Source organism: Podarcis melisellensis, assembly GCF_964234715.1.
Source record: "Podarcis melisellensis genome assembly, chromosome: 9".
In the NCBI taxonomy this organism is placed as follows: domain Eukaryota; kingdom Metazoa; phylum Chordata; class Lepidosauria; order Squamata; family Lacertidae; genus Podarcis; species Podarcis melisellensis.
The window spans coordinates 76,223,365-76,251,115 of NC_138541.1; the positions used below are offsets into that span (position 1 = coordinate 76,223,365).

The 27,751-nt window shown below is 43.6% G+C and overlaps 1 protein-coding gene and 1 long non-coding RNA gene across 2 annotated transcripts in view; both read left to right on the forward strand.

The window, feature by feature from the left end:
• WDR1 (WD repeat domain 1) lies at positions 1 to 27,266 on the forward strand. The gene is made up of 15 exons (XM_081925620.1): positions 1 to 176; positions 716 to 837; positions 10,014 to 10,104; positions 13,794 to 13,941; positions 15,995 to 16,175; positions 17,336 to 17,413; positions 18,855 to 18,935; positions 20,374 to 20,607; positions 21,866 to 21,953; positions 22,529 to 22,685; positions 23,355 to 23,442; positions 24,328 to 24,438; positions 24,801 to 24,974; positions 25,430 to 25,574; positions 26,171 to 27,266. The coding sequence occupies exons 1-15, from the start codon at positions 161 to 163 to the stop codon at positions 26,278 to 26,280; spliced, it is 1,824 nt and encodes a 607-aa protein (XP_081781746.1). The 5' UTR covers positions 1 to 160; the 3' UTR covers positions 26,281 to 27,266.
• Positions 1 to 27,751, forward strand: part of LOC309378028 — a 520,733-nt gene that overhangs the window by 386,265 nt on the left and 106,717 nt on the right. The window lies entirely within an intron of this gene.

Genomic DNA, 27,751 nt, shown 5'->3' on the forward strand with positions numbered 1-27,751 from the left:
AGCTGGGAGGGGACGTCGCCGCCGCCGCTGCGGGAGGGAATTTGCAGCGCCGCGAAGCGGATTGTGCGCCCCCCCTTGCCCACCCCCCACACACCTTGGCCCTTCTCGGATCCGAGGCAGCAGCGGCGGCAGCAGCGGCAGCGAGCCGGGGGAGGCGAAGATGCCACATGAGCTGAGTGAGTAGGCAGAGACCCCCCCCCTCGCCCGGGTGCAATGCCTGCAAGCGGCGCTGCTGCTGCAGCTGCTGCTTCCTCCTCCTTCTCCTGCTGCTGCTGCTCCTTGCGAGGAGCGGCGCCCATTTGCCCGCGCGGTGCCTGGGCTCGCCCTTTCTCCTGTCAGTCGGGGCCACGTTGCTGCTGCAGCCTCCCCGGGCGGGGGGGGGTCGAGGGAGAGGAGGGGGCGTTTACCCCCGAGGAGGAGCGCCCTGCAGCCCCTCGCAGGCAAAGCGCCTTCGCAAGCAGCGACGGTGCCCGGGGCATTTTTCTCCTTGCAACATTCCCTTTGCAGTTGACCAAGTTAGGAGGCGGGTGGTCTTTTCTCTGGTCGGGGAGTCAGTCTCTCTCTTCCCCCCCCCGTACAATTTCCCCACTTAGCATTCAGCAACAGGTCAAATAGCAAATGTATCTGGGAGTTGTTTGCGCTCTTGTTTCTTGCTGGCCTCCCGTTGTTAATAGGTGTGTCTTTTTCTCTCCCCCCCCCCACCCCCCATTTGCAGAAAAAGTGTTTGCCAGCCTCCCGCAGGTTGAGAGAGGCGTCTCCAAGATCCTTGGGGGAGATCCAAAGGGCAATAACTTTCTGTATACGAATGGAAAATGTGTCATCATCCGCAACATTGATGTAATGTACCCTCATTTTTACATTGATTCTTACTGATGGTTTTCTTTTTAAGCCTTAATGCTTCCCCTTTGCTGTTCTATGGAGGTCAGGGATCTGTGACAATTTAGGAGGGCATTGGAGTGAAAGCAGAATGACTCACAGGAGCTGAGAATAACCAGAGAGATGTTGAGGCTGCATGTGGAAACGCCCTGAAATCTAACATGATAAAGGGCAGCATGTTTTAAATAAACAAGAAAGCTCTTAAAATACAAATAAAAGTGGAGTGGGGGGAAGAGATCAGTGGTATTATGAAGTATTTTTCAGTACCGAAGTAAATATGGAAAGCTTATAGAATGTTGAATGTATGAAAACGTCCTATAGAAATTAAAGGATATTTCTTTTCTCCTGTTGTGTCTTTCCTAATCTGGTGAACAGCATCACTCAAATCCAATGTGTCTCTTTGCTTCATGGGAATATCTGTGTTTTGTATGAGAATATTTTCATATTTGGAACCTAATTAGTAGTCAAAAATCACTCCCTTTTTAAATTATAGCCATGAGGTAGGACTAGAGTTGCAAAATACTTTCTTTGCTTACTGTCTTAGGACAGGATTGTAGCAAGCAGTTCTGGATACCTTAGAGCTATGATTAAAAGCAGAGCATTTGTGTTGTAGTACCTACAATGTAGAATTGTCTTTCAGAGCTTTTCACAGTCCACTGAGATCTATCTCTTATATATTTATTGGCGCTTTGATACTTCTGTGTGACAGATCTTGAATATGGTAAACCAAACTTTTTAGTTTTGGTAACAAATGGGGAAATTCATCTTTCTCTCTTGTATCACTAAAAACAATGTAGCAATTTGTTACACTGGAGGTTTTAATGTGGTTTGGATTACTGGTACAGAACTCATGTGGGGAGTTGGACATGTGATTGCTTATATTTCCTGTTTCAGGAAAAACACTAGTCATGGGAGTCACTTTAATTTCAAGTGTTGGCATCCACATTCTAGAAACTAGAAATACATTAGGCAAAACTTTTAAGATATGGCCGTAAGAACTGAGCCAGACCAAAGGCCCATCTAGTCTGGTGTGCTGCTTTGGTAATCAGATGGATGCCTATGGGAGGCTGGTGGAACATGAGCACAGCAGCGCTCTTCCCAGTTGTTCCCCAGCAACAGGTGAAGTGTGGCATCAGACAAGACCCTGCAAACCCCCTGGAGGAGGAGGGCTGTGGTCCTGGTCATCAAAAATCTTGGCTCACTACAAAATCTGGGGGCGGGGAGGGGGAATTGTTGACCAGTTGAAACCACTGCCTAATAAACATGAGTGGCCAGACATACAACTTGGGCAGCAGATGTTTGTATTGTGCATAGATAGGAGCAGGAGGGCCTGGTTGTGGCATAATTGAGGCTACATGCCTCGAGGATTCATGGACCAGAACTTCCCCAGAACATGGAGAATTTTATCTCTATTATACTTTGCAACAGGTGGGTCTCCTGGCACAGCTAGGATGGCCGCTAGTGACACAGATGAGGATCATGCAGGAATAAGAGTTGTGTTATTCATTACATTTCACTTTTATTTTGTATACAGCCTTTCTATGTTGCTATACACAAGGCGATTTACAGCAACAAAATATGCAACAAAGAACACACACCTTATAATAATGGGATCCAATACAAAAAGTCATAATAAAACATAACTTTAAAATAGAATGACTTACATCAAATAAAGTGATATTCAACAATCTATTAGAATATAATAGTACACAATAAAATTAACCCTCATCACAGCAAATAATAATTGAACAAATTCACTCTCAATAACTACTGAACTGTGATCAATAAAAATAAGTGCAAGTCAAAATGCATAAAATACCACAATACATACAAAACCACATAAAAGGATCAAATTGAGAAACAAAGACACAGAACTTATAAAACGGTTTTTTAAAAAATCCCTGATCTCTTCTTCTCCCTTCCCAGCTGGGAGCGGCTACTTGCTCAGCTGGACTTGATTGTGGCTGGGGAAGGCGAGGCTCTTTCTCCCTTCTTTGCACTTCCTCGCTGAAGAAGCTGACTTCTGCTAAATTATTTGAGTCTTTCTGTAGGTTTTCTTTTGGTGGGACTTTTCCAAACAACTTCCAGCCAGGAGCACTGTGGACTTTTGTTCTTTTAGTTAAAAACTTATTCGTTACTTAACCTATGGTAGCTATCTGAGACAGAATGTGGAAGAAGAGGCATTCTGCCTACAGTTGACTGCTAAGCCAGTATCTCTTCTTCAGCCAACAAATCCATAAAATTCTCCTTGCGTGCAACAAAGCCGTGTTTTAAGGTGCATCCTCTCTATTCTCCCATACCTTCCTTCCTTCTGGCTTTCTGTCAGGCCCTCCCTCCCACTTGAATCGATAGGCTGAGCAAACCTGTTGCTGGATTTGGTCTAGAAGAGAAGCTGAATAGTTTCCTCATTGCTCATCTCTCAACTTCCCAGAATGTGCTCAAAGGGCTTTACTGTGTGTTGGCAACTTGTCTCAGAAGCCTAGTGCAATGAAACCCATTGGCTTTGCTGGGGACGCTGTTTCTCAAAGCCACCTGGGCGCAGAATGTGTTTTTTCCCCTTTGTCTTTCACCTATGGCTGCCAACAGAAGCTACAAGCCTTTCCTACTACTCATAGTTTAGCTGGATTTGTAATGTTGGTTTATTCTTCTTGACACGCCCGCCTGGCTTTTCCCTCTGGTCTCTTTGACTTCTTCCCAATGAAACCCTTTTAAGTTTTTCAGCCTGAGTGTATTTGTGGTATGCTCAAGTGATTAGGTTCCTCTCACATACCTAGGTTACTTTGTAATGCAAGACACAGACGTGTCTTGGGGTCTTCAAGGAAAGGCTGCTCCTTCACCCTGAGGAGCTCACTGGCTTGTATGCTGTGACCTGTTGCTCCTACCAGAGTCAGCAGACTGGCACCTCCTGAGCATACATATGTCAAAGGGCACAGTTTTGGGGACCCCAGAAGAAAAACATTCAGGAAATCTTAGAATGTTGAGTCATTCAACTAACAGAAAGTGGCAGATTATAAACTACCATAAGCAAGTTTTCAGCTTGATAACCATCAAGCTCCTTATGCTTTCGTCTCTTCCATAATCGGCAATTCAGATGTTTCTGTGCATCCCATTAAAGTTCTAAAAGAGTACTAGAGAGCTCCATGAGGGCAACTGTAACACTGGATTTCCCAGTTGCATGAATATTTTACTTCTGTGGCCTCCTCTGCCTGCACTAAGTTACAGAGCCAGTCGCTGGCTGTTGCAGGTATCTCTGGTTTCAGTCTTCCAAAAGAATAGACTGTGAATTGGAGGACTCCATAGCAGGATGTGTGTTTGAGGATTCAGCTAATCTTTTTTTCTTTTCATAAGAATCCTAACTATTGCTTTCAGAGATTTCCTGGTATCTTAACTGGTTTCGGTGGCTTTTACAGTGGGATTCTCTTGCATGTTCTTGTGTGCTGCCTCTTGCTCAAAGAGCAGCTATGTGCTACAGAAAGAGGACATTAGTGTAGCCTTAATGCTAGCCGTCAAATAAGGTGCTGAGTTAAACAACAAAGAAGATATTTGACTTCTCAGAAGTCTTGGCCTAATCAGTAATATTTTCTTTTTCTCCTTCTGGAAACAGCAGCTCTGGTAGGATAGGATAGGTGGCAATTTTGCTAGGGTATTTGTAGTCCTTCATGGTCAGTTGGTGTCTCTTATGAAAGCTCACGGGTGGATGGTTTTAAGATGTGGAGATCTCATGAATATTTTGAATCCATTGGCTCCCCTTCCCCCTTCTAAGGAGAGGTGGTCAGAGGCAAAGTGGGAGAAGAAGTCGTTCGACAAGTCGGAGGCAGAGAGGGGGATCCTGGTTCAGATCATCGCCCTTAGCAGTGGTTAAGGTGCTCAAAAATGACTTGTGTTGGACTTAGGAGATTTTGTACCACATATGAGAAGAGGACAATGAAAACTTCCACTGTGACTTCAGAAAAAGCTACAGCTGCACATTAATCTGTGGTTCTAACCATTAATTCAACTCTACGTTTCTTTGATTCTATAAGAAAGCCAGATTCTAAAACCATGGTTTGAGCCTGGTTTGTTTGAAAGGTAAATTGCTGTCCCTTCCCCACAAAAAAACTTATCTGGAAGCTTTAAGCATCCTTCCCTCAAGTGCAAAGCGGAGCGTTGGGTGCCGGATTTCTTCTCTGCTTTACAGCTGCATCTGAACTAGGTCTGAGTAGATGACGACTAACCAAGGTTGGAAGTGCATGCATCCAGTAGCAGAGGCAGCAGTCAAATGCCGAGCTCCTCTCCCCACCCATGATGCATTTCAGAGTTTCTTTACTTCTGAATCCAGACAAATTGTGGTTAGTTTAAAATTATAGGATTGTAAGCCTTGGAAGAGCCCCCAGGGTCATCTAGCCCAGCCCCCTGTAATACAGGAATCACAAATAAAGCATCCATGACAGATGGCCATCCAACTTCTGCTTAAAAACCTCCAGGGATGGAGAGTCCACAATCTCCCACAGGAGTCCGTTGCACTGTCGGACAGCTCAGACAGTTAGAAGGTATTTCCTGATGTTTAGTCAGAATCTCATTTCTTGTAACTTGAAGCCATTGGTTCAAGTCCTACCCTCCAGAGCAGGAGAAAACAAGTATGCTTTTGTGCAGGTGGTTCTTCCTGCCTAAATGTCCCTATTGAAATTCAATTTGTTAGTTTTGGCCCAGTTCTCCAATCTGATAAGTTCATCTTGAGTCACAATTCTGTCTTCCATGGCTGCTTCTTTGGCGACCACTTGTAGCCAAGTAAGAGTGTCTTCCATGTACACGATCTTAGCGGTGTGTCCATAGGTGTCTGTGGAGGCCAATTCTGGATCCACAAGTCCTTCCACAGTGGGGACATTAGTTTCCGGGTGGGAGTTGATGATGGTGAGGTTTGCCAAACATGCCCTCCTCTTAACAAGTTTCTCCCTTTTGTCCTGAGTTCGACTGTCTTCAAAGTCCATGACACCTTTTATAAAGACTTCAACTGGAGCACTCATAGGCTAGTGTTTCCCAATTATTGGTGTTTATTTTTTTAGATTTGCCTTGAGAGAGTCTTTAAACCTCTTTTGTTGACCAGCAGCATTACGCTTTCCATTTTTAAGTTTGGAATAGAGTAGTTGCTTTGGAAGACGATAATCAGGCATCCAAACAAGTTGATGTTGAAGAATCATTGCTTCGACGCTGGTGATCTTTGCTTCTTCCAGTACACTGACTGTCTTCCCAGGTGATATGTAAAAAAATTTGGAGACACCGTTAATGGAATCTTTCGAGGAGTTGGAGATGGCATTTATAAGTAGTCTGTGCTTCACAAGCAAAACAGTAAGGTTGGTAGTACAATAGTTTACAAAGGTAAACAAGCATTTTGGTTTCCCTGTGAATGTCCCAGTCCTCAAACACTCTGCACTCTCGCAGAGCTCAGGCAATGCTGGACTTTGGCATCAGTGATGGCCCTTGTGGAAAGATAACTGCCCAGCTAGGAGAAGTGATCAACAGTTTCCAATGTTACACCATGGAGTTTGATTTGTGGTGCTGCAGAGGGGTTTTGTGCTTGTTGGTGCAGCACTTTGGTTTTTTGGATGTTGATTGACAGGCCTAGCTCTCTGTAAGCTTCTGCGAAGAATATGTGGCATTAGTTACCCCTCCCTGTTTGGTTTCCTCTGCTACATTGATGAGCTTCCCCTCAATTCCTCCATCCAAGTCAGCCATGCTGTCTGGGTTCAATGTGAGTTGGGAGTCCAACAGCATCTGAAGTAGCTACCACTGCTGTAGAGAAACAAGCCAACTTGGCAAGCTGTAGCCATGACCGTGACTTGTTTCCCTTAACCATGTCCCCATGTTCTTTCTTAGGCTCCTCTCCACTTTTCCCCCGAGGCTGCCTGCCCCTTTCTCCTTGGGACATTAACGCTTCCTGTGGGTGAACTACTTATTTTATTGATTTACAACCTGCTTTTATGAAGATCTTCCCAAAGTGGTTTACAAAATGCAGACAAATATAATTTAAAGCAAATAAAGCATTCATGTCATGTGAATATTACAGTCAGCACAGAAATAACACAATAACCTAGCATAAGTTTAAACAAAACCAAACCCAGATCACAACATCATTTCTACAGCTCAATGTATAATTAACCACTGAAGGGTGCAGCAAAGATGTGGGTCATCAAGACCAGGGCTTTTTTCAGCCAGAACTCACTGAAACACAGTTCCAGCACTTCTCAGGTGGGCGCCATTGCCGTTATAAGAGAACAAGTTCATGGTGAGTTCTGGCACCTCTTTTTCTATGACAATAGCATTGATCAAGACCCATTTGAAAAGTACTGTATCAAGTCATGGGGCTTGTCTGATATTGCATGGAATTGAATCCAGAAATGTTTTAATATTTTGGCAGCCTGAGCTTTGGCTTGGTGTGATCTGGTGCCCAAATCAAATGCATTCATTTGGTTTGATGACGGTAGACCTGTCACTGTACGTCATCAAACCACAGATTTGTCCCCTCTTGCCTCAGCAAATCCTTCTCTTCCTCTGTCAACTTAAGTGCTCACTAAACTGAGAACTAAAGAGTGGTATATAAGTCTAATAAATAAAATAAGAGAGATGTAAAGCATCATTATTTGAAATTGATAACGGTGGCAGACAATATATTATAGCAGTAGAACTTGGGTATCTTTGTTATATAGCGAGCAAGCTGTGTGTGCGTGGACTGGGCAGATTGCGTCATGCGTGGACCTTGAGGAATACTCCGCACTGTGCTGCTGATTCATTGGAATTCTGACTCCGTTTCCTCATATTAAAAACAAAAGGAACATGAAGGTGTTGTGACAACTGTGCTTTAGAGATGTGATTCCTGCTGAGACTGCTTTTAAATTTCTGCCTGTAGTTCTGTCAGTTCTTACAATGCTAGGCATTATTAATAAATTTGATTAGAAAACATATTTCTATAAAGCAGTTTTAGCTGTGCCAACTCCTGCATTGCAGGGGGTGGACTAGATGACTCTGGGGGTCCCTTCCAACTCTACAATTTCATGATTCTGTGCTTTGCACCTGTTGAAGATTCATATGTGCCTCTTACTGGGCTGGCCCACCCATGAGGCAAGGTGAGGCAACTGCCTCAGGCAGCAGGATCGACCAGGGTAGCAGATCCCAATGTCAATATTTCTCTCCCCTCCCCCTGTTCCTCACTCCTTCTTTCCTTCCGCCTTCTTGGGGTCCATCTCGGGTGCCAAATATTTTTGGCCGACTCCAGCCTCATATAATGGGCAGTGGGCTTGCTTTATGTCTGCAGAAAGCAGCCAGATGCTGCCCCCAGTCCAGACAATAGTATTGGGACTGTGCTTGTAATTGCTTCCTTCCTTTGTAATGGTTACTTACAATACATCTGTGAAATATCATAATTTTTCTAAATTGGGAAATTGCTCTTTCCTGTGGCGGGGACTATGTTTAATTTCAGCACAGTGGGTCAGTAGTTTCCTTACTTTTCTCTCTTCTGTAGTTGAGACTTTTTTAAAAAAATCAATGCCTGCCTCAATTTTTAAATCAGAGGTTTAAAATACCTTTGGCCTTCCAAATGATGTTGGATTTCAACTCTCATCATCCCTGATCATTGGCCAATCTGGCTGGGCCTGTTGGGAGCCGCATCCACACAGCATCTAGAGGTCCACAGGTTAGCCACCTGTGTTTAAAAACAATTTCTGAGGAGGCTTGGTGGATGGGAGACTCTGTCAAACAGAATCCTCTCAATTGTGAATGATTTGATAAATCTGGGCTGTTTTGGAAGACTTGGGTGTTCAAACTTCAGTCATAGATTGCTGAACCAGAATACACAGTTGGCAGCTCTCATTGGTGAGATTGCAACTGTTGTTTGGCTTCAGTGATGTGGGTTTTCTCGAAGACTTTGAAAAGAGAAGTATGACAAAACCACGCACTTCTGAAACTGGAAAATGTTCTTTGGAAAAGCACAGCAGTGGGAAATTTTCTGGAAAATTTCCACCCCATATCACTGGCTAGTCAGGCAAATTTTCTGTGACACAATATTGGAACCTTCCTTCCTCTATTTGAGCTCCTAGGGTGCATTTGTATCTGCTGCCCAGTGCATGTTCCCTGTTCTCCATTTCTTTAGCATACTAAATCCATATTTGGAGCCCAGGCATGCTGCAGAGTTTGGACAAAGGCCACTGTGCCGTCTGGTGTAGCGAGGGGCCAGAGAGAGCAGTCACAATTTGTCACTGCATGTAGCAAGTGTTTCTTGCACAAGGCTTATGCTTCCTTCTAGGAAGGCAGAGGGGGACGCCTTGCCGATCGCATGGTTGGCGGTTCGAATCCCCACGGCGGGGTGAGCTCCCGTCGTTTGGTCCCAGCTCCTGCCCACCTAGCAGTTTGAAAGCACTCTTAAGTGCAAGTAGATAAATAGGTACCGCTTTATAGCGGGAAGGTAAACGGCGTTCCGTGTGCTGCTCTGGTGCCGGTTCGCCAGAGCAGCTTCGTCACGCTGGCCACGTGACCCGGAAGTGTCTGCGGACAGCGCTAGCTCCCGGCCTCTAGAGTGAGATGAGCGCACAACCCTAGAGTCTGTCAAGACTGGCCCCTACGGGCAGGGGTACCTTTACCTTTAGGAAGGCAGAAGGGGTGTCGACACTGTGATATTGGCTTAAGCAATTTGCAATCCTGTTTAATTAAGCAGGAGAGTGGTTAGTCATTCAGAAGCACCGGCAATGGTACTGCACTCTCAGACCTGTAAGTCCAACATTTAATCTCGGTATGGCACTGAGACTGTAGCCTTGACCAAGAAACTCAAAGTCGGAAAAACATTGTCCTGATAATCTTGCTAGATCTTGAAGCATCCTCTAGTACCATTAATCGTGAGGTGTTGGTGACATGGCAGCTCTCTGTGGGGCTGTGTTCCAGTAATCTGGCTTCAGATTGGAAGGGAGTTCCCAGAGCTGAAAATGGATGCTTGCCGGTTGTTCTTTTGGACCGACCTCTGGGCTTCTGCTGAAGTCCATCGTGTTTCAACCCTGCTCTCAACATGGTAGTAGCAGATAATTTTTCTGACTTCTCTGTCAGTTGAGAGGGACTAGGAGCAGCAGATGGGAAGCTTCCTTGAATACTTACTTGAAAATATAACTCTTTTATAGAATCCAGCGATTGCTGACATCTACACTGAACATGCTCATCAAGTTGTTGTTGCCAAGTATGCTCCCAGCGGCTTCTACATTGCATCTGGAGGTATGGTATTCTACTAGTATCCGTGTCTGCCTAGTGCAGTCTTGCTATTACCAATTTTACTCCAAATGGGGTCCATTTATAATCTGTGGTGGAAATCCTATGCCATTTTGGGTCATAGATTTCAGTGGGCTGAAGTGTGCCTACCTCAGTATTGGCTTGTGGTCTACAACATTGCTTAATTATTGTCATTGAATGTGCCTCTCTTAAGAGGGTACTATGAGGGCTAAGAGACTGAGGCATGAATCTGAAAGTCTCTGGTTTGAATCGTGAGTCTGCCACAAACAGGCCGCAGGCACCCACCTGCAATCTGCAATATTGGGATAGTGATACATCTTTCATGATTGATACAGTATAAGGATTTCAAGAAGAGAATGTATTTCAAGTCCTTTGAACACTCTATAAAGCAGGCATGGCCAAACCTGGCCCTCCAGCTGTTTTGGGACTACAACTGCCATCATCCCTAGCTAACAGGACCAGTGGTCAGGGATGATGGGAGTTGTAGTCCCAAAACAGCTGGAGGGCCAAGTTTGGCCACCACTGCTCTAAAGTAACACATAAATGTTTGCGTCTTGAAATGGTTATGCACTTGTTTCCAGATAGAACTTGTTTATTTTGAGCCTAAAACTGAGGTCACTTTTCAAAAGCTACAGCAGTTTTCCATTTTCCACCATGAAGATGAGTTTTAAACCCTTCTTCTCCTTGCCCCATCTATTTCCCCAGGAGTGCAATACTCTCAGCTGTTCTGCCTCAGATGTTGTGAATATAGCTATAGCTGTGCTGGGCACACTCAGCATTAAAAATGGATCCTGTGAGCGTTATAAATTATGCAAATTAAGCAGCTGGTCATGGGGGGGGCAGGGCTCCCAAGCTCCACCTCCTACAAGTTAGAGATGTTGCTTGCTCCCCTTGGCTTGTAAGCCAGTGCTGCCAACATACCTTTTAAGTCTCATATTCCCAACCACAATGGCTAGAAGTTTGCTTTTATGGAAAGGCCAACTTTCAAAAGAGAACATGGTTCACGCATTTTGCAGTTGTATAGAATCACAGAGCACACAATTCCCAGGATATAGTTAATTTTAGATTCAATACTTGGGGGACGGGGGACGTAATTTCAAGAGATGTGGTCTCTTGCACTTCTTAATACTAGCTTGCTCTTTACTTGATCTGCATCTTAACTCTCTCTAGACCTAAATTTGAGGCTTAGTTAATAACCCTGTGCATGGTGATTTTCAGTGGAAAGCAAAAGTAGATGAATCCCTGTGCTGAAGGCACTTTCAGTCTAAATTCTCAGAAAAATAACTTGAGGAAGAAGCAAGTTCCCCCCTTGAGGGGGGATGCATTTCCATGTTGTCAAAGATAGATGCACGCTAAAACTGTATGAATGTTTAGAAGCATGTGAACATGGTAAGAAAGCTTTGAGCTGGCCTAGTTCCCATCAGCAATATTTGACTTTGTATTATCACAGACTTTAATCAGTGATACGTGGTTTCTTATGAATTCCTTTGAAGTCCATACAGAAGTAGCATTTTTCCAAAAAGAGTATATTGGTTTTTACTGAGTTTCCTCTGAATAAGCACAATCCTAGGGACCAACAGACATTGAGAATAGAAAGTGTGATTTTGCCCAAACTCCATACATTTCACAACTTCCGGTAGGACAACTGTATCAAGAAGAGGAATTGGCTTCCAGCAATGATCTCCAGCCTACACTGATGTCACTGGAAGTCACACTAGCAGTTAAAGGCCCTTTGCTGCTTTCCAACAGTATTGAGAGCCTGAAGAGTTTGACTCCTCTTATTCCTGGCAAGTGCAAATGCCTTGGCTGGTTATGCTATTGTGAGATGCCTTTGAACATGGCTCTACATAGAGAATTTTGTTGTTTGCTCTCTTTTCACAGTTAAAACCATGCTCAAGGCAGCTTACAACATGAAAAAATGTAAAATTACAAACTTAAGTAGTCATAAACAAAAAAAATATCAAAAAGTACACGACGCAAAATTGAGCCATTTCAACATAAATCGTTAAGAAGATCTAAAAATAAAGATACAAAAATGAATAACAACAGCAACAAAAGCCCTCTAAAAACAATACTCCAGTCCAAGAGTCTGTTCAGCAGCTTCGGCTTTTGTAGCTGGAGTCAGTCCAGGCCAGGTGGGGAAAGGCCTGCAAGGCAGGGATCAGGTTTTCCAGGACTCTCAGCCAAGGTCTAAACAAGATTTAAACATGGCTGTAGCATGCAAGACTTCATACATGCACACCTCCACTCCATTGGAGGGAGGAGGATTGTGTCCATTCTTCTGGGATTGTGTCTTTGCTTACTGGCATTTGCAGCCCCATTGTCTAACTTAAACCTAAAATCAGAAGATTTGGCTGTTTTGAATGTGGAGGTTATTCTTGAATAGTATGAATTTGTGCAACCAGTGATTAATGGGAAAGACAATATCTTGGTAGATTCTGTTCTTTGCAGGCACTGCTGCCTTTCTCCACTGAGCTCCAAACCGTGAGAGAGATAGAAATGACTCTTATTTATTGAGTATTCTTTCAAGCTCCCTGGAGAGCTTGGAGACCACCTCCGTATTAGACTTCAAGATGCTGCCTGCACAGGGATATGGAAATGAGAATCTTGGTTTCACGAACAAGTGCCGTGGCCTCCATTTCAGCCGACAGCTCTTGCATAGACCAGGAAACCCAAGGAGGAGGTTAAGAAAGCTGCTGTCAAAACAAGAAAGATACTGTGTTGAATTGCAATGGCTCTTCCGGGTTTTTTTGCAGAGGCCTTTGGAAAATCAAGCACATTTTGGTTACTCAGTGCATGATTTTAGAAATAATAGTCCCAATAAGGTTTTGAAAGGGGACTTTAGAAATGAAGAAATGCATGCATGCCTTATGAACAATGCAAACACAAATGAACACTTCTTTTAAAATAGAGGTAAAAAGTAATTGAAAATTAGATAATACAACTTAGCATCTTGATTCGGGTATAAAGATATAAGTCAGGTATGAAGATGGAGGGTTGGATGGATTGGAATTTATCTTGTCCTTCTGTGTAAGGGAGGGGCTGAGATTCAGTGGAGGCTCCCGCAGAAGGTGAGGAAGGAAAGATAATTCTTGCCAAGCTCTTCCTGCAGTCAAGTTTTCAGGAGAAGGTATAGAAAATTTCCTAGGCAAAACCAAGAGCAGTGGTGTGCACCTAAGCCCTGCCTGAGTGTCCCTAGGTGTGCAGGCTGCTTTTCAGATCTTTGTGCAATAAGTGCAAAGGTCTGAAGAGGATTTTAAAGTCTCCCAGTAATCCCCTAATAAGTCGGGGTCCCCACTCACAGAGAGGCCTCTAAGTGGTTCAGTCGAACATGCTTAAATCCTCTTAAGGCTTTCTGTGCTAATCACATGCCAGGAAGTGTTGCAGGCGAGACTTCTGCCGGTCTCCCTGCCACATCCTTGGTTTTGCTTATTGCATGTTCAGGCAAATGTAGTCAGCACTGCACACAATCAAACACCTGCAGTTTCTCCACAAAATATTTATAATAGTTGCCATGTCATTGTCACTGTGGTTTGCAGAAAGAGTTTAGCATTCCTAACATGCACACTGGTAAGTTCTCGCATGCCTGAAGATTTGAATGTGGCAAAGTGATGGCCGTGCGGCAACTACGTCTTGCTGGAATGGTGACTATGTGTATTGCTGTGCTGTGACAGATATTTCCGGGAAGCTAAGGATTTGGGACACCACGCAGAAGGAACATCTATTGAAGTATGAATACCAGCCATTTGCAGGAAAAATAAAAGACATTGCATGGACAGAAGATAGCAAGAGGCTTGCTGCTGTCGGGGAAGGAAGGGAAAAGTGAGTAGAGAATCAAATAATTAATTTTGCTCATTCCTGCAGGAGAACTTGGCTTATTCTTGTGTTTTAATTTCCAGATTCACAGTTGATAGCTGATCATTTAACAGCTAGAGATCTTTTAATAGCTCACCTTCTTGGAAACCATTTCTGCAAGGAAGCCAGAGGGTTTTTAAATGGCTTTGAGCAGCAGTAGGAAGAGTTTTATACGTGTAGTGGTCCTAGTGTTATAGTCTTGGACACAGTAAAGGATCCCACAGTCCAAGGAAACCTGCATTCAAGCACCTCCTACTGAAAGTGCTTCTTAAAATTATTCTCCAAAGCCCTGGGATGCAGCACGAGAAGGGAAGCGTTGGCATGAAAACTGCTTAAAAGGTACAAGCATCATTGCCTCCTCTTTTTAAGCTCAGCCTGATCCTTAAAGAGCATTTAAGATTATTAACATTGATAATCTTGATGGAGAATGGCCAGTTTGTAGAGCTTCTCCCTGGAATGAAAGGCTGCTATTGCTGCTGCTGCAGGCATCTCAAGGCACAGAACAAAACAGAGTGTCAGTTTTATAGAAATAAATGCACCTCAGCCCACACTTCAGCAAAGCTCCAGCCAACCACTTCTTCAGAGATCTTTCACCTTCATGGTTGCAGTTCTGCCGCAGAGTAGTCTGAGGTGAATATATTTACACTGTGTTTCATCCCATGCCTTGGGATGGCATAAAACCTCTTTCTTCCCTTCAGTGTTGCCTCACAATGTAATGCAAATAATAACACCTTGGAGATCCCGGGCCTCTAGGCTGGCCTCGACCAGGGCCAGGGCCTTTTTGGCCATGGCCCCGATCTGGTGGAATGCTCTGCCACAAGAGACCAGGGCCCTGCGGGATTTGACATCTTTCCACAGGGCCTGCAAGACGGAGTTGTTCCGCCAGGCCTTTGGTCGGGGCTCAGCCTGACTCCCCTTTTCTTTTTGTATAAGAACTAATATGAAAGAGGCCTCCCAGCATTCTCACAGACCCATATAAGATCAGCATAAACAGTTGGGCCGATGAGCACTTACTGTTCCCAACCCTAACCCTGCGGAAGCCATCTAATTAGACTTTAATTTGATTTTGACCTTTTTTAAGGAGGTAATTCAATTATTATTTGATTTTATACCAATGTTATATATCTAATGTTAGCCGCCCTGAGCCTGACTTCGGCCAGGGAGGGCGGGATATAAATAAAAGTTTATTATATCTTTTTCCTCAGAATATTTGTATGGCACTTTGAGTTCACGCATAACTAGAACAGCAGTTTGTTCTTACAGTCAGTATAGATGCAGGAAACTTGCTGAAAATAAGGCCCATTACTGCTTATTTGGCAGTACAGTTGTACCTTGATTCTCGGGGAAAAAAACATTCCGGAAGTCAGTTCTGCTTCTGAAAACGTTCGGAAACCAAAGTGCGGCTTCCGATTATCTGCAGGAGCTTCCTGCGCTCAATAGGAAGCTGTGTCGGACGTTCGGCTTCCAAAAATAGTTTGCGAACCGGAACAGTCACTTCCGGGTTTATGGCATTCGGGAGCTAAAACATTCGAGCTGTTCAAAAACCAAGATACGACTATAAATAAAACTCTTGCCAGTTCAGCTCTTGTATGACATGGCTTGTGTGTTCAAATGATAGGAACAGTCTCTATAATTCAAAATAGCTTCAGATGACTGATTCTTATTATATTTTTGTTATTTCAGTTGTTGCAATTGTGTTTTAATTATTGGTATATTGCATTTTACCTTATGTGCACTGCTCTGCATGAGGGAAAAGAGTATATAAATAAAAATACTACAGCGTGTTGCTCCTTCATCTATCAGTACATGAAGCAAGTGCCCTATTTCGTTACATTATTTGTTTATGCATAATGGGTGAAGGATTTGAATGCCATAAGGAACAAAGCTAAAACTGCACAAGATTAACTGGGCGGTCTAATTTCTGTTGTGTAAATCCACTCAACATGCTGGCTGTGCTCAATACATTAAGTCCTATATATAGTCCTCATTGTATGTGACTTGATTTGTTGTTTCTTAATAGATTTGGGGCTGTGTTTCTGTGGGATACCGGCTCTTCAGTAGGCGAGATCACCGGCCACAACAAAGTGATCAATAGTGTGGATATTAAACAGACCAGACCATACCGCCTCGTGACTGGCAGTGATGACAATTGTGCTGCTTTCTTTGAAGGACCACCGTTCAAATTCAAGTTTACAATAAGTGTGAGTTGTCATTCTTTACCACCTATGTGCCGTCTGTCTTTGAGATCCAGCTCTCTCCCCGTTCCTGCACAAGCAGAGAGCAGCCTCTTTCTCTTTCTCTTTCTCTTTCTCTTGTGTTTCGGGGAAGAGGCAGCATTGCATTTCAGCGACAGCCCTTTGCACTTCATGGTGGTCTTGGAAAGGGGGAGCGTAAAATCCTCGTGTGGAAGCATAAGACCACCCTTGCTATCATGGAGCCAGCACAGTATTTTTCAGAATTACAGCAGGTCTAAAGTCTTGGGACTCTAGAGCTTTCTCTGCAATTAAAGCAGGATTGCTTATCTGCCCAGGGAGAATGTTAAAGATTTTAATAGCTGCAAGCAGTTGTCTTTGCAGTGCATGCTACCTAGTGCACAGACCATAGCAGATTGCATTCTTGCTTACACCTTCCTTAGCCCCTTCGCCTGTTACTTGCATGAAGGGGTTTCTACCAGTCAAAGGGCAGTGGAGGCACACAGCTTCCCCTCATGGGTCTCAAGGAAGCCTATCCACCTAGGGAGCTATGAATATAGGCTTTCCTTCTCCAGACAGCCATAATTTGTAGGCATCAGGGAAGGGTCTGGGGAAAAGCTGCGCAACCCACTGCCCCTTGACCACACGAGCCCCGCTTCAAACAGGCAAGGTGTCTGTTGCTACTTACATATTTTTTCACGCATGGACAGTGGCTGAAGTAAACTCTTGGAGACACACCCAGAGAAGGGCCACTTGTTGACTTAGGGCAGTGATGGCCAAACTTGGCCCTCCAGCTGTTTTGGGACTACAGTTCCCATCATCCCTGACCACTGGTCCTGTTAGCTAGGGATGATGGGAGTTGTAGTCTCAAAACAGCTGGAGGGCCAAGACCTAGGGTCTTTGTTGCCTCATGTCAGGAGAGGGATTCTGTCAGGTATTGGGAGTCCTGAGCCACGTACATCTTTATAGCTTAAAACAAGCACTTAGAATTGGGAACACGTGCAGTTGTGCTGAGACTCTGTTACACAGTACTTGAAGTAGGAAGGATCTGAGCTGCTTGCACAACCCACAGCAGGCTAATGGTAGAGACCAATGAGCAGCACAAAATCAGCTGAAGTAATCCGTTTGGGAATTGACATCCTTCTAATATATATATGTTTCTCTTACAGGATCACAGCCGGTTTGTTAACTGTGTGAGATTTTCTCCAGATGGAAATAGATTTGCTACAGCCAGTGCAGATGGCCAGGTAAAATCAAGCCATTTCTTACCTTGGGGGGGGGGGGCAGATATGCCTCTAGCTAAATGGAGGATCTGCTTTGAGTGCCAAAGGTCCCAGGATCAGTCCCTGGCATCTCGCCTTGGAACACCAGGAACCCAGGAGTGTCATTGCTGGTCATAAGAGATAATGTGGAACTGGATGGACAGTGGCCTGGTTCTTCATAAGATACTTTTCCTCTGGAGCTAGCACAGCAGTAACCGTGCCAATATTTGTGGCACGTTAGGTTCTAAGCAAAAAAGGGGTTGCCTCTCAGGAACTGGTGTTCCAGAATCAATGCTGGAGAAGGCAACAGAGGAAGGAGAGGGTGAATAAGGCAAAAATTAAGATTAGCCTTAAAGTCAGACAAGTATAAAAGTATTGGCCCAAAGGGGGGCAAATTCCATAGTATAGTAATAATAATAATTATTAATAATTTATTATTTGTACCCCGCCCATCTGGCTGGGTTTCCCCAGCCACTCTGGGCGGCTTCCAACAAAGATTAAAAATACATTAAAATGTCACACATTAAAAACTTCCCTGAACAGGGCTGCCTTCAGATGTCTTCTAAATGTCAGGTAGTTGTTTATCTCTTTGACATTTGATAGGAGGGCGTTCAACAGGGCGGGTGCCACTACCGAGAGGGCCCTCTGCATGGTTCCCTGTAGCTTTGCTTCTCGCAGTGAGGGAACCGCCAGAAGGCCCTCGGAGCTGGACCTTAGTGTCCGGGCAGAACGATGGGGGTGGAGATGCTCCTTCAAGTATACTGGACCGAGGCCGTTTAGGGCTTTAAAGGTCAGCACCAACAGTATAGGGCAATAAAATGATCAGGGTCAACCAAGATGTCACAAAATAGCGTGCAGACTTTTGAACTAGCCTAAGAGTTCTGGAGATGAAAGATGGGGGAAGGAGAAATGTGGATTGGTGTTCAAGCTATGAAATCTGCCTCAGGTGGGATGCTGGAGGAGGTACCAAAGGCTCTGTTAAATGCTATGTAGGTTTCAGATTACAACCGTGGGAGGAAAGAGCACTCAATGGATGAACCTTCATATTAAAAAAATATTCTCAGATATGGAGGGTCAGCCATCTTAGGTTCCTTTTGGGACTTGATTGTAATGCAAGCTACTTCCTGAAGGTAAAGAAACAAGCATGACATTGATTGCCTCAACCCAGAGGCAACGCCACACGTAGCATTTTCCTATATTTCAGATGTTTGGATCCTTTGGTAACTGCGTTTCATTAAACACTTTGCATTGCTTTCTGATGTCAGGAGTACACTGTTTGAGTTTGATACGTAAATATCTGCCTACTTTAAAGAAACTGCTGGTGTTTCAATATGTGGAGGTGGGGGGGGGTTAAGTATGTTTAACTGCTGCCAAAACACCCAAACCCACTTAACGGATACTTTGTCTCATTTTTGGTTTTGAAAAGATATATATTTACGATGGCAAAACTGGAGAGAAAGTTGGTGCGCTGGGAGGAAATAAGGCACATGATGGAGGCATTTATGCAGTAAGTATATTGGGGCCTCCTCCTCTCTCCTTTTACCAGACTGTTAGGTTATGTTGATTTCCACAGGCATTATATGGATCTGCTTTTCTTGCAACAGCACAAATCGTGTCTGACTCCACTGCCGCTAAGGCTGCCTCTTTTGCTTATGCAAGGGGGGCAGAGTTGCTCAGTCCCTTATCAGGCATGAAGGAGTTTCTTAATTGAAAAGCCCAAGAGGTGTTATGCCAACATTCACTTTCTTTTTGGGGTTAAAGCTTGAACCCCCAGCCATGCCAAGAGCAATGGGCATTCTTGTCAACGGTGCTGCTGGAGGATGCAGCTGGGTTCAGGGCCAGCAAAATGCTGTGAGTAGAATCATAGAATCCTAGAGTTGGAAGAGACCACAAGGGCCATCGAGTCCAACCCCCTGCCAAGCAGGAAACACCATCAGAGCACTCCTGACATATGGTTGCCAAGCCTCTGCTTAAAGACCTCCAAAGAAGGAGACTCCACCACACTCCTTGGCAGCAAATTCCACTGTCGAACAGCTCTTACTGCCAGGAAGTTCTTCCTAATGTTTAAGTGGAATCTTCTTTCTTGTAGTTTGGATCCATTGCAGTAGCTGTGCAAGATCTGATTCCTGGGCAGTCCCTCTAGATTTTAATGCAGGCTTGTTAAAAAAATTGGTTCCAGTTTTAGGCTGTGGTATTTCGTTGACTTGAGTTAGATGGACGGCTTAAAAGCCTCTTGATCGATAAAACTTGCCCCAAGTAATCAGGGAGGCAGGTTTGTCCCTTAGAAAAAAGATACAAGTACTTTGAAAAACCAAGGGCAGAGGAAGCCACCTTTGAATAGAGATTCTGCCTTCTTTCCGCAAGGAGGGGGTGTCTAAGATGAGGCAGCACTACGTGGGGTTGTGTTTTTTTAAGTAACAGACGTTCTGAAAGTGACGTTTTTCATTGTAAGATTCCTTTGGGATGCTTGTGGAATCTTCTTCTGATTGATTAATTCACGAAATCCTTTTGCGTTCAACTTTGCATGGACTTAATTCATTTCTGATTCTTTGTTTCTCCCAGAGCTGTATTTACAGAATTACACAGAAATAAAAATAAGCTGTAATCATTACTTGGAATAGCTTTTAAAAAATACATATTCATAATCTTTCCTCCAGAGCACAGTAATAGATTGTGCTAGAAGGGGAAAAAATTAAGAATATTAAGAATATTATCAATTATTTCCTCTTGAGGTTCTTCTTTAGCAACATTCTGCTAGTGTACAATTGAAAGCAAAATAATAAACATTAAAATAAATGGAAGTGTCTCATATTGGCGAGTCAGCTTGTCTGCATGATGTCTTCAAACTCGCCATCTGGGGAAATGTTCATGGGAAACAAATATAGGCTGTCTCTGGTATTTAGGGTGAGCCTTTACCTCTAAATCCCTTTGTTTCCTTCCAACAGATTAGTTGGAGTCCAGATGGCAATCGCCTACTTTCTGCTTCTGGAGACAAAACAGCTAAGATCTGGGATGTTGGTGCTAATAGCGTTGTGAATACCTTTAACATGGGATCAAATGTTTTGGATCAGCAGCTGGGTTGTCTGTGGCAAAAGGGGCACTTGTTGACTGTCTCCCTTTCTGGCTACATCAACTATCTGGATGAGAACAATCCGGACAAGCCCCTTCGTGTCATCAAGGTCTGTGGAATCATTGAGCCGGCTCTTTCGAGTTTCCTAATCATGCACTGCTAGCATTATCCGTCTGTTTCCAACAGAAATGAGTGTGGTTGTGAAGACCCATTTAACAGAAAGGCTGCTTGAGCTACATTGTGGATGCTCTTGTTCGGTTGGCTACACTGTTTTGCAGTAGTAGTAGTAATTTGAATAATAGTATTTTATTTTATTATTTATTTATTTATTATTCGTACCCCACCCATCTGATTGGGTTGCTCCAGCCACTTGGGTGGCAAACGAGAAGTGACTTTACTTAATCCAAACCAGCCAGTTCTGAACAATATGTTCAGTTCTTGCCAGGTAGGAGGATTCCTGATTAAATCAGAACAGAACCAACACTTGTAAGGTGTCTTAAATTTGGGGAAAATGTGGTCTAAGTGCAGTAAGACAATTGCCTCTAAATACTTGGGGGGGCATTTCAGGCAGTAGCTAGCTGTGCATCTGCTTCTGAATGCCAAGCCTAAACAGCAGTCCGCCTCCCCCCCGCCTCCCCAAATTGCCACAATGAGAACCCTCTTTTTAAAACTGATGGAAAGTCCTGTCGCAGTCGCATCTCATGGGCGTATATTGTTTCAAGGGAAGGGAAAGCTCCTTTGAGTGGCATGCAGAACATCCCAGTGTATGTCTGCCTGATACCCCACCATTCTTGGCCACCTGAAAATAGCCGTTAATCTTAAATGGCTCTGTCCCTCCCCTTTCATATTAGACTGCTTACATCATTCCACCTCTCTCTCCCCTTTGTAGCCTTTGGCACAGCCTTAGTCTCTCTTGTGCATAGAAACTAAGCCAAAATATTTGTAGCTGAACAGGGTGCACAGTCTTCCTTCCCTTCCCTCTGTTGTCTACTTTCCCCCACGTCATAATTTGCATTGTAAGCTCCTTGGGGCCTGTAACATATAATAGGATAATATTTGCCCTGTGTTGTTGTTTTTAATGGACTATTTTACAGATAAGACAATGGCTTGGGACCAAAACCTCTTCTCCCCCCTGCCCCAGAAGCACATAGCAGAGGGTTTGTGGGCTTGTCAACTTTTGTCTATTATCAGAGGAGTTTGAGGTTAGGCAAAGCTTTTCTGGGGAGGCGGGGTTCTCCCCAAAATCTGTGCAAAGAAGCCCAGATTTGGGCAGGAAGAAACAAGTTCGCACAATATGCTGTGAGTAACTTGAGCTGTTGTCTGTGTAAGTGTAAGAGTTTGTGTTAATTATGTGTGCTTTTTTTCAGGGTCACAGTAAATCAATACAATGTCTTACGGTGCATAAAAATGGGGGGAAATCCTATATCTACTCTGGAAGCCATGATGGGCATATTAATATCCTTTCAGCAACCAAGCAATGTTTTTTTGCAGATGAAAACTCCCTAGTGCTGTGCTGCTATATATGGCTGTCTTTCTTCCCTTTCTCGTAATGTTTGCTACTCACTGAAGCATTCTTGGCATGCAGGTTAGTATTAGAGCACAGTTCTCATTTGAACTGCTAAATGAAAGCCTTATGAGTATCCATCTCGCCCACTGAGCCTGCTTTTAGAAGTATAAGTGTCAGTGCAATTCTTTGATTTGGTTGGTGTTTTGAACAAAAACTGCCCCACACAAAGATGGCAGCTGTTCTATCACACTGAATTTCACTGAATTGCCTTTTTTGTGCCCTCACCCAAGATACTGTGCTGGCTAGGTTCAGCGAGGCATCTTCAGAAAGTTCTACAGCAGGGCTGCGTGCAAGTTGCAACTGGGAAGAATTCTCTGTTTCTTTGCAAGCCACGCGGTTTAGTGACATGTGTGCTGTCCTAAGCATAGCACAACTTAGGAATTGAGTCGGTTTGATTGTTCCTTACAATAAATGTTGGGTGTCGCGCTCCTCCTGAAGAAAACTTCCTTAATATTTTGCTCACATTATTGGGATTCTGAGACAGGGGAAAATGACAGCTTTTCTGGGAAAGGACACACAAACCAGGTTTCACGAATGGCTGTGGATGAGTCGGAGCAGCTGGTCAGCTGCAGCATGGATGATACCGTGCGGTACACCAGTCTGAGCAAAAAAGACACCAGGTAACGTGTGTGTCAACCTCCACACAAATAATTTACTCTTAGCGTAACACAAAATGACTGTGCCATCTAATTCTGCTGTGTTAAAGCACTATATCAGAAAACCAGATATCACAAGCAACTTTGGCTGTTCTTTCTGCAACCGACATTATCCGTGGTCGGCACTTTAAAAAAGCACCAGTTTTACTCTGCTGAGCAGATGGGATTGATAATGCGCAATGGACAGTTGTGTTTATCATCTTATATAGCAAGTTAAAATATCACTGCAATGTAGGAAAATAAATATGAAGTGTCTGAGAATAAAACATTCTCCACCAAATGTGTAAGAAAAATGTAAGCTGCTGCTCAAAAGATGTGGGATGTGCAAAATGTTCTCGGTCGCCCTTTAATGTGCCAAAACATGCCTTTCTCCAAGTACCAAATGCTAGTTCATATTTTTTTAATTGGTGTAGTATATTGTACCTTGACTACTACAGCTTTCCGTTGTCCCACCTTGGTCCCTTTACATCTACCCTGCTGCCCAAATTGCCCATCTTCCTGATAACAAAGTACCACTCCTTAAATCCCCATGCTTCGTATCTGCTCTCAGGTCCTTTGGTCCTATTCTTGCCAGTGACTTCAGCTCCTTCAGCTAAGGAAAATTTTCGCTCATTTTTCCCTTTCCCTTTTCAGTGGCCAGGATGTTATTAAAATGGATGTTCAGCCCAAATGCATTGCAGTTGGACCTGGTGGGTACGCAGTGGTGATATGCATTGGAGAGGTGCGTATCAGGAAAAATGGATTGTATTGTAATGCAATATAGGACTGTCATCCTAACCCCACTTACCTGGGAGTAAGACCCATTGACTTCCATAGGACTTACTTCCGAGTAGATGTGGTTTGGATTGCATAATAAGTTTCTTAACCATAATGCACACTTTAAAACTTCTTTTGAAAGTGTAGCAGGTTATTTCTACTTGGATTTCTCATGGTGCTATTTAAAGTGATATTTGGTAACTGGTTTGTAGTGCTTAGATGCAGAAGCATTACTAGGTACTGGAAAGAGTCAGAGCACAGGCTGATGACATTATTACTGGGGGGAGTTTATGCTATTTTACACTGGTGTAAATGCAAGCCAACTTTTTTTCCTTTTTTGAGGGGGTGAACAAACTTTTGCTGCTGGGCTTACTCTGCCGTGGCAACACACACAGAAACACATGCTCCCTGCCACACCCATTGAGCTCTTACATTTGCCTCTAGGCAAATTAAGGTTGTGGGTGGCTGTGTCTCATTGGCACTGTGGTTGCAGTGTGTTAACAGGGCCTGCAGGAATCGAGAGACACATTGGCTGGCTTCACAGTTTTCCCACATTGTGATTTTTGCATATTGTGCATGCAGATACACACACACACATCATGCGTCACAATATATTGCCAGGTCAAAAATTATGAAACCAATATAACAATATGGAGTATGATATATCTATATATCGCCCAGCCCTATAAGGCAGCAATAAGCAATGCCTCCCATTTGCAAGTGTCTCTCTCACTGCTCTGGACATGTGAAGGGGTCCTTTGGGCAGAGTAGGGAAGCCTCCTGTAGCATGTAGTGGAACACCATTTTCTAGCAGTACCTCAATGTGATGTGCACACTCCTCGATTTACAGATCGTTCTGATGAAGGACAAGAAGAAGTGCTTTGCAATTGATAACCCTGGCTTTGAACCAGAAGTGGTAGCAGTTCACCCTGGAGGTGGCATGGCAGCTGTCGGAGGAACAGTAAGGGTTTTATTTTCCTCTTTAAGGTAGCCTTTTCTGCTCATTAAGCACTTGGCAGTTCCCACAGCATGGCAGCACTTGTGGAAACATTTTCAGTATAGTAATTTCAGATGCTCTCTTAGCTTCAGCTCTAATTATCCCTTAAATTGCTTCTGCCGTTTGCCCCTTCTCTTTCTCTCCAATAAATGTGCTGTTCCTATACCTTAATAACGGATGCAGAAGCAGCAACTGGGTGTGAACTGTTTCTGGTGCAAGACTTGAGAGAGGTTTCTCACCCATGGCAGGAAAAGATCTGAAAACCAGCAAGGCCGTTCTGGGCACTCTGAGGAGAGCTTGACTCTTGCGCATATTTTAACTTCCAGGATGGGAAAGTCTACCTGTATGCAATCCAGGGAACTTCTTTAAAGAAAGAGGAAAAGACGCTGGAAGCGAAAGGTCCTGTGACTGACTTGGCGTACTCTCATGATGGTGCCTTTCTGGCAGTGACGGATGCAAGCAAGGCGGTCACTGTGTTTAGCGTTGCCGATAACTATGCGGTAAGCAGGACTTAGTTCTGTTTTTTGTATACTGTATTGTTTTATTGCTGTGGCCGATGGCTGACGCAAATAAAGATTCCTTCATTCATTCAGTGTAGAAACCTTGCACATAGATCAAATATCCCTCATGGGCAGGTTTATTTAGTCATAAAAATGCTGTTGAAGCAAGACTTAACACTTTGCGCGGGGTCTTGCAAATACAAATGGAAAACAACTTAGTAAGTGGCAGTGGAAGAACTGAGTGCTGTCCTAATTAATTTATATTATTAAAGCCTCTCTGGGAATCTTGCCCCTCTTTAGATTGAATTGGAATTTATCCAGTAGTTCTTGCATTGGGTTTTATTAGTTTCTGTGCAATTAGAACATAAAGAGCTTCGATTTTTTTTTCTTACCAATGGTTAATTCATTTTTAGGATTAAAAATCAGTGATTGTCTTACTTTCACTTTCTCAATAGGAGCATAATATTTTCTATGGACACCATGCGAAGATTGTTTGTATTGCCTGGTCACCAGATAACGAGCACTTTGCTTCTGGAGGAATGGATATGATGGTTTATGTTTGGACAGTGAGTGACCCAGAGACTCGAGTTAAAATACAAGGTAACAGTATAGCCTTCTCATTACGGAGAAATCTAAAGTGCTGTGTTCATCGTTCATTGCATTCTTGGAATAACAGAAGTTGGGGAATAGTGTTTTTGAGGGAAATCACGGGGCTAAAATTATCCTGAAGGATGAAGACTTGTAAACAGATTTTTCGACATCAAGGCCGCAATTCTGCCTGATACAGAGCGGCTGCTGTTAAGCCCTTAGTGTCGCCACTTCTTCCCCTGTCATGTGTGCTGCCAGCTCCTTCCAGCGGCTCTTGCCTGTATGTCGGGGTCTCCCAACACAAGTGAAGTCATGCATAGGGGCTGAGTGAGGGGATTGTGCAGGTTGGTGAGGCTGGAAGAAGATGAGGTCTAGAAGAGCCTCGAATAGAAATTAAAGCCCTGACCAGTGTGTTGCCATCACACTGCGCGCAACAATGGCGCAGGGGCCCCAGGTGAGCAAATATCAAGGGTGCTGGGAGGGGAGAGGGGAGAGGGGAGTTCATGCATAAGCCCTGGTATGAAAGGTACGTTCCTGCTAAACTTTTTAAGAGCAAATGTGGAAAGAGGTTGGCTGCATCAATTTACATTTTCTGTTGCTTCTGTCAGATGCCCACAGATTACATCATGTAAGCAGCTTGGCGTGGCTGGACGAACATACCTTGGTAACAACATCTCACGATGCATCTGTCAAAGAGTGGTCCATTTCCTACAAATAAAATGCCTTCAATCAGGAGAAGCTCATCAGGGACTAGAACTACTGGAGTGGAATATAGCATTTCTCTTCCTTAAAAATATACAAATCTGTCACGACCTCCAGGGTCCTATAGCATATTCTCATATCTTTGCAGAGGATGTTTGTATCTGTAATTAAATGACCTTTGAAAAGCTTTAGTCGGTAATGCTTTGCACTTGAGAAGCACTTAAATTATGTCTGGAGCTTGCAAAATCTTTTGTGTGCTGAACATTCCAGGGTCTGCAACCTAGCAGGTCGGCATAAAAGAGTTTAAATTGATTTGGTTCCTTAATTTTTAATATCCGTCTCACACACACATACTTGCACATGGTATTGTACAGCATGAGAGTATTCTCATTTTTTTCTAACTGCAGAACATTTCTGTACTAACAGTCATAGTAAAGAATGCTAGTTGTGATCCAAAAATGAATTGTGGTGTGCAGCTACTGTATATTGGCTTGTCTGTAATGCACCAAATTGTTGCCTCAGATTTCCTTCACCAGATAACAAAGTGGGGTACGTCCATAATAAACCTTTTCTGTATTTCCTGTCCAGATTTGTAGTTATTTTTAAGATGGAAATGTGGGGTTTTGATGTATTTTGCCATTCTTTTAGTAATTAAAGTTTACAGATAAACGTCAAAGGCATTTTTTTCGGATATACCTTTGTTACCTTTTTGAACAAATGAGAATACTTGATCATGGTTTGTTGTTTGGAAATGAATGCTTCTAGATCTGCTTTAAATATACCTTCTTTCCTAAGGAGAAATACGTCTATGTAAGAACATTTGCAGTAATTATGAAAACGCCTTTTTCAGTACAGGAATTAAAGTAAAGTAAAGCAATTACTGTGAGTTGAACTGATCATTACAACAAACAGCAATCTCTAACACTGTAGAGACAGAAATATTTCTTCTGAAGAGACCTTTCTCCCAATAAAGAACTTCTGTATGTTTTATCTCCTGCTTAATACAGTTTGTGGGGTCACATTTATTTCAGTGGCGAAAATGAGATTTCTAGGACTGTATAAACCTCCCTTCAATCTTTCTCACATGTTTGCGTGTGCTTGCAAGTAATGTGAAACCATGGTTTAGCCTAGGACTGGGGAGCCAGTGGTTTTCCATTCATGGTTTATTGCTGCATGAATGAGCCCTTCATAAGCCTGAGCAAAGCGTTGACTTGCAAGGTCTCCTCTGCTCCACTGGCCAAGTACAGTTTTGCTTTCTATAAATCCCAGAGCTTTATGAGCCAGGGAATTCTGCTTTACAACAAGCAGTGATTTGCTTCTGAACATGCCAACTTCAAAACATGGGTTGTGAAGCTGGCTCATTAAACAACTACATAGTGAGTCCATTTTGGATATTTTTCTGCTTCTGAAAGCTGGGTGGGTAAAGACTTGGGGTTCCCCACTTTCCCCGAGCATGAAATGCATGGTCAAGAGGGAAAAACAGGTAA

Coding starts and splice junctions, on each gene's coding strand:
- WDR1 (XM_081925620.1), top strand. Junction 18,936..20,373: donor ATGATGGAGGCATTTATGCA/GTAAGTATATTG, acceptor TCCTTCCAACAG/ATTAGTTGGAGTCCAGATGG. Junction 25,575..26,170: donor GACTCGAGTTAAAATACAAG/GTAACAGTATAG, acceptor TGCTTCTGTCAG/ATGCCCACAGATTACATCAT.